General features: G+C 28.7%; 1 protein-coding gene across 2 annotated transcripts; it reads right to left on the reverse strand.

Moving 5' to 3' along the window:
- Positions 1-1,095: 1,095 nt before the first annotated feature.
- On the reverse strand, positions 1,096-2,765 carry LOC110627429 (probable WRKY transcription factor 15). Of its 2 annotated transcripts, none has more exons than XM_021773729.2 (3): positions 1,836-2,765; positions 1,619-1,747; positions 1,096-1,497 (listed from the first exon to the last, which is right to left on the reverse strand). In XM_021773729.2, exons 1-3 carry the CDS (start codon positions 2,741-2,743, stop codon positions 1,338-1,340), a joined length of 1,197 nt encoding a protein of 398 aa, XP_021629421.1. In that variant the 5' UTR covers positions 2,744-2,765; the 3' UTR covers positions 1,096-1,337. The 2 variants fall into 2 exon arrangements, with proteins under 2 accessions (XP_021629421.1, XP_021629422.1); XM_021773730.2 differs by having other exon boundaries at positions 1,619-1,744; positions 1,836-2,756.
- Positions 2,766-4,031: the final 1,266 nt, after the last annotated feature.

Raw genomic sequence — 4,031 nt, forward strand, 5'->3', positions numbered from 1 at the left:
TTAGATTTTTTTATTAATTTTAATTGTTAAATATTTTATTATTTAATTATTATAATATTAAAAAATTTATTAATTATTTTTTAAATTTTTAAAAAAATTATTAATTAATTTTTTATATTAAAAATAGTTTAAATTTTTTTATAATATTTAATGAATGAATTAATCAGTAAAATTTTTTTAAAATGTCAGCACTTATTTTTATGTATTTTTTAAAATAAAAATATCAATTAATAAATTTTTTAATATTATAATAATTAAATAGTACATATTTTTTATTTTAATTTAATTCAACGAACATATTATTTAAATTAATTTAATTTTATCATTAAGGAAACACACAATATATATATATATATATATCTAATTCGATTTGAAAACGATCTAGACCTCATCTACACTATTAAGATAAATAATTATACCTCTCTCTAACTATGACCTAATTGGAACTTGTGAATTGGCCGTCCAACTGGAAACCGCCAAGGCGCCAACTCATCCGTTGTGGTCAACCGTCCTAAACATGACCCCCTGGTCCACCTGTCTTTGACCCAACCCTTATTTTACTTTTTTTTTTCTTTTGGAAAAATAGCAAAAGAAAAATTATTTTATCCTTTTTTTTAAATAAAAATATGTTAGTGTAATATTTTATTAAAATAATATTTTATAATATTATATCGTTAAAAAAATAATTTCAAAATTTATATTAATGTGAAATAAATTATTTAAAATAAAAAAATTAAATCATATATTCTAAAATAAACTATTCCAAATAAATTTTTTTTTGAAGAAATCACTTATTTTTTTCTTTCTTGGAGTAGCTTTCTTTACTGTTTTATTCAAAGGATGATGCAACTAAAGTAGGAATTAGGCATCCAAATACAACCACCCAACACTAATCCAAGCAATCAAGTTTTTAAAATTCCCTCAAGAATTGAGTTCCCACTTTGCTTTTGATTTCTCCTTTACTTCTGGATCCAAATCTAGAATACCAAATCCCACTATCTTCCCTTTTCCTTTTCTTAACAAAATGGTCCATTGGATTCTCTGTTTTTAAATTGAAAGAGATGCAAAAGCACAGAAAAAAAAATAAACAAGAAGTTCAGGAATTTAAAATATTTTACAGAAAGAAAATGAAAATGAACCAAACCCCACTAATCTCCTTTTGAGATTAACGCATTGAGAATTTCTCTGAATCCCATTGTCCAGAGCTCTCTTGCTACTTAGCTACTGTTACTACAAGTATTTGCTCTTCCTACACTAAATCCCACTTGTTTAGAAGCTGTTCTTTTGTTACAGTTTTGTTCATGTTGATTATGGGCTGAAGGTGTTTGTGACTAAACCTAAGAGGATTCTAAGATCAGATTGGTTGGCTCTGCAATGGGGAGATTGTGATTGTGCTCTCCTTCGTAGGTGACTACAAGCATTGATGGATCGTCTAAAGCTCTCTCCACATGCTTACGTGCTGGGCAGCCTCTGACGCTGCTGCACTTGTAGTAGCCTCTGTTTAACATAAACACAAACCAGAAACAGGAGATTAGTCCAGGGATGAGTAGTCCTGCTTGTTTAATTATAATTTTGAAACAGCAGCTGATTCTTGAGAAGTATATATGTGTCTATATACCTTGGATGTGGAGACCCTTTAATGGGTTTCTGTCCATATTTTCTCCAGGAGTAATCATCTGGTGGAATATCAGACATCTTCAGGCTAATTGCTGGAACTCTCACCACTCTCTTCAGCCTCAACTTTCTGCTACAGAAAGCAAAACTAAGACCAAGGTTAATATTTCTTTTTATCATTAAACAAAAGAGAGCAAAAATTATTTGTGAGAAAGAGGTACCTCTTTTTAGAGCAATGGCACCGACCAGAAGGTCCACTGCAATTGGCAGAACCCAAATTTTCAGAGCTACACTTTCTCTTCAAAGAAGATGAAGACAGAGGAGGCTTTCCAGCTGATGAAACCTGAGACGGATTGGTAATCTGAAACGCTGATGAAGATGACGGCTGTTTGCCATCGGTCGTATCACCCGTCAAGGAAGAAACAAAGGAGTTCCCAGCGGAAGAATAAGAAAAATTAATGGTGGTAGATGATTCTTTCCTCTCACCAATCACCCCATTATTATTTGGCATCATCCCCATAGAAGAATAATCATGGTAATGATTAGGGACCGGAGGAGTTGGAGGAATCTGCTGGATCGGCGTAGCATAATAAACCTTACTTTCAAGAAGTTGATTTTCTTGGCTAATTTGGGTGTGGCTTAGAGCAGCCGCCATAGCCACCGCCACAGGAGCTTTTCTAAAGCGAGCATGGCCGGTTCTGGTTCGACCCAAAAGAGAAATCACTTTCTTAAATTTAGAAACAGCAACATCAGCGACTGCCTTGCAATCCATATCTATATCCATAGACGATCTTAAAGTCGCAGAAGGTGAAGATGAAGATTGAATGGTTTCTTGATTCTGCTGCGACAGCAATCTGATAAGCTTATTAACACTCTCGAGCCCTGACGCAGCCTCTTGGACAGCGTTATCTTCCAATTTAGTAACAAACCCATCGTTGCTAAAAGCCATCATGAGCTCTACAGCCATGATTAGTGAAACAAGATCATGAAAGAAAGAGAAACCAAGAGAGAAATTGAAGTGGGTGAAAAGAAAGCTATGAGAGGTGGGCAGTTGATAAAGGGTAAAGAGAAAGGTCGTCTTCTCTCTCGCGGTCTGGTCAAAACGATGGCATCGGTTACAGAACCCCATCGACAAAATGTAGGACACTGACGTGTCACTCTAGCAATTGCCGTCAAACATGTAGGTACGAATAAGATCCAACCATAATCGAGCTTTTTTATTTTTTTGGGTAATTGGCTTTACTATAGACGACTATAAAATTTGAATATCTTTTTTCTTCCCTATTTTTCCAAATTAAGTTAAAATTTAAAGAAATTGCAAGATTATTTTAAAATTGTCTATATTATATAAACTAAATTCAGATTTAATTTTCTGATTATTGAATTATATTAGATTAGAAAAATTAATAAGTATATTAATATAAAACTAATAATAAATAATTATATTTAATAATTTTTTTATTTTTAAAATAAAAATTAAAAATTAAAAAAAATTAAAATCTCTCAAATTTATACACATCATTTGCCATCAAATCAAATAAATAAAAAATACATTTATTAAAAATACATTTAATACGTTTTAATAAGTTTGATATATTTATTTTAAATCTACATTGTTTGTGAAAAATATTTTATATTTAAAAAATATTTTTTTATTTTTTAATAAAATAATTTATTTTTATAATTTAATTTTAATTTAAAAAATAAAATATACTAAAAACTTATATATTTAAATCTTAATTAAGAATTTCAAAATATGAAAACTGATTTTTTTTAATTAAAAAAATATTTTTCAATATTTTTTAATAAAATAATTTTTTAAAATAATCAGAGTCTAAAAATTATAATTGTTTTATACTTATTTTAAAAATTGGAAGCGGCATTTGGAGTACGTCTCGTACACAGAAAAAAAAAAAAAAAAAACTTCGCGTATCGAGAGAAATGTGGAAGTGGTCTAAACTCCAGAGGACGTAATCGTGCGGTTGAGGAAGATCAAGTCAAAGTATCTATCTTTAGCCGTCTGATTATAAAAAGAGGTGGGTCACATCCAGCATGATATAGTTGACTTTTTGTATTCAGGCAAATTTCTGTAAAATAATAGGTTCCAATTTTGTGGTTTTGCAATTTGTCTCTCACAATATCAGAGAAAGTATTATGTACTACTCCAATATCTATTATTTCATAAAAAAATATTATTTTTTATATTTTTGTATTTGAAATATTTAAAAATTTAATTAATAAAAAAAATTTATAATTAAAAAAATCAATTTAAAGAAATGATTCTTTCTTTTAAAAATATAATTTTTCTTTAAAAAATATATTAAAATTTCTATATATAAATTTATTAATAAATTTTATTTTTTAAATTATAGTTAAATATAAAAAATAAATTAATTTATTAAAAATATTATTTATAA

The sequence above is a fragment of the Manihot esculenta genome, chromosome 12 (genome assembly GCF_001659605.2).
Source record: "Manihot esculenta cultivar AM560-2 chromosome 12, M.esculenta_v8, whole genome shotgun sequence".
NCBI lineage: Eukaryota > Viridiplantae > Streptophyta > Magnoliopsida > Malpighiales > Euphorbiaceae > Manihot > Manihot esculenta.

Bases quoted from the DNA above. Each gene is read 5' to 3' on its own strand.
- LOC110627429 (XM_021773729.2), bottom strand. From the start codon at position 2,743: ATGGGGTTCTGTAACCGATGCCATCGTTTTGACCAGACCGCGAGAGAG. The intron at 1,748-1,835 runs GTACCTCTTTCT...TGCTTTCTGTAG, and splicing joins TGCCATTGCTCTAAAAAGAG to CAGAAAGTTGAGGCTGAAGA. The intron at 1,498-1,618 runs GTATATAGACAC...TATGTTAAACAG, and splicing joins AAAGGGTCTCCACATCCAAG to AGGCTACTACAAGTGCAGCA.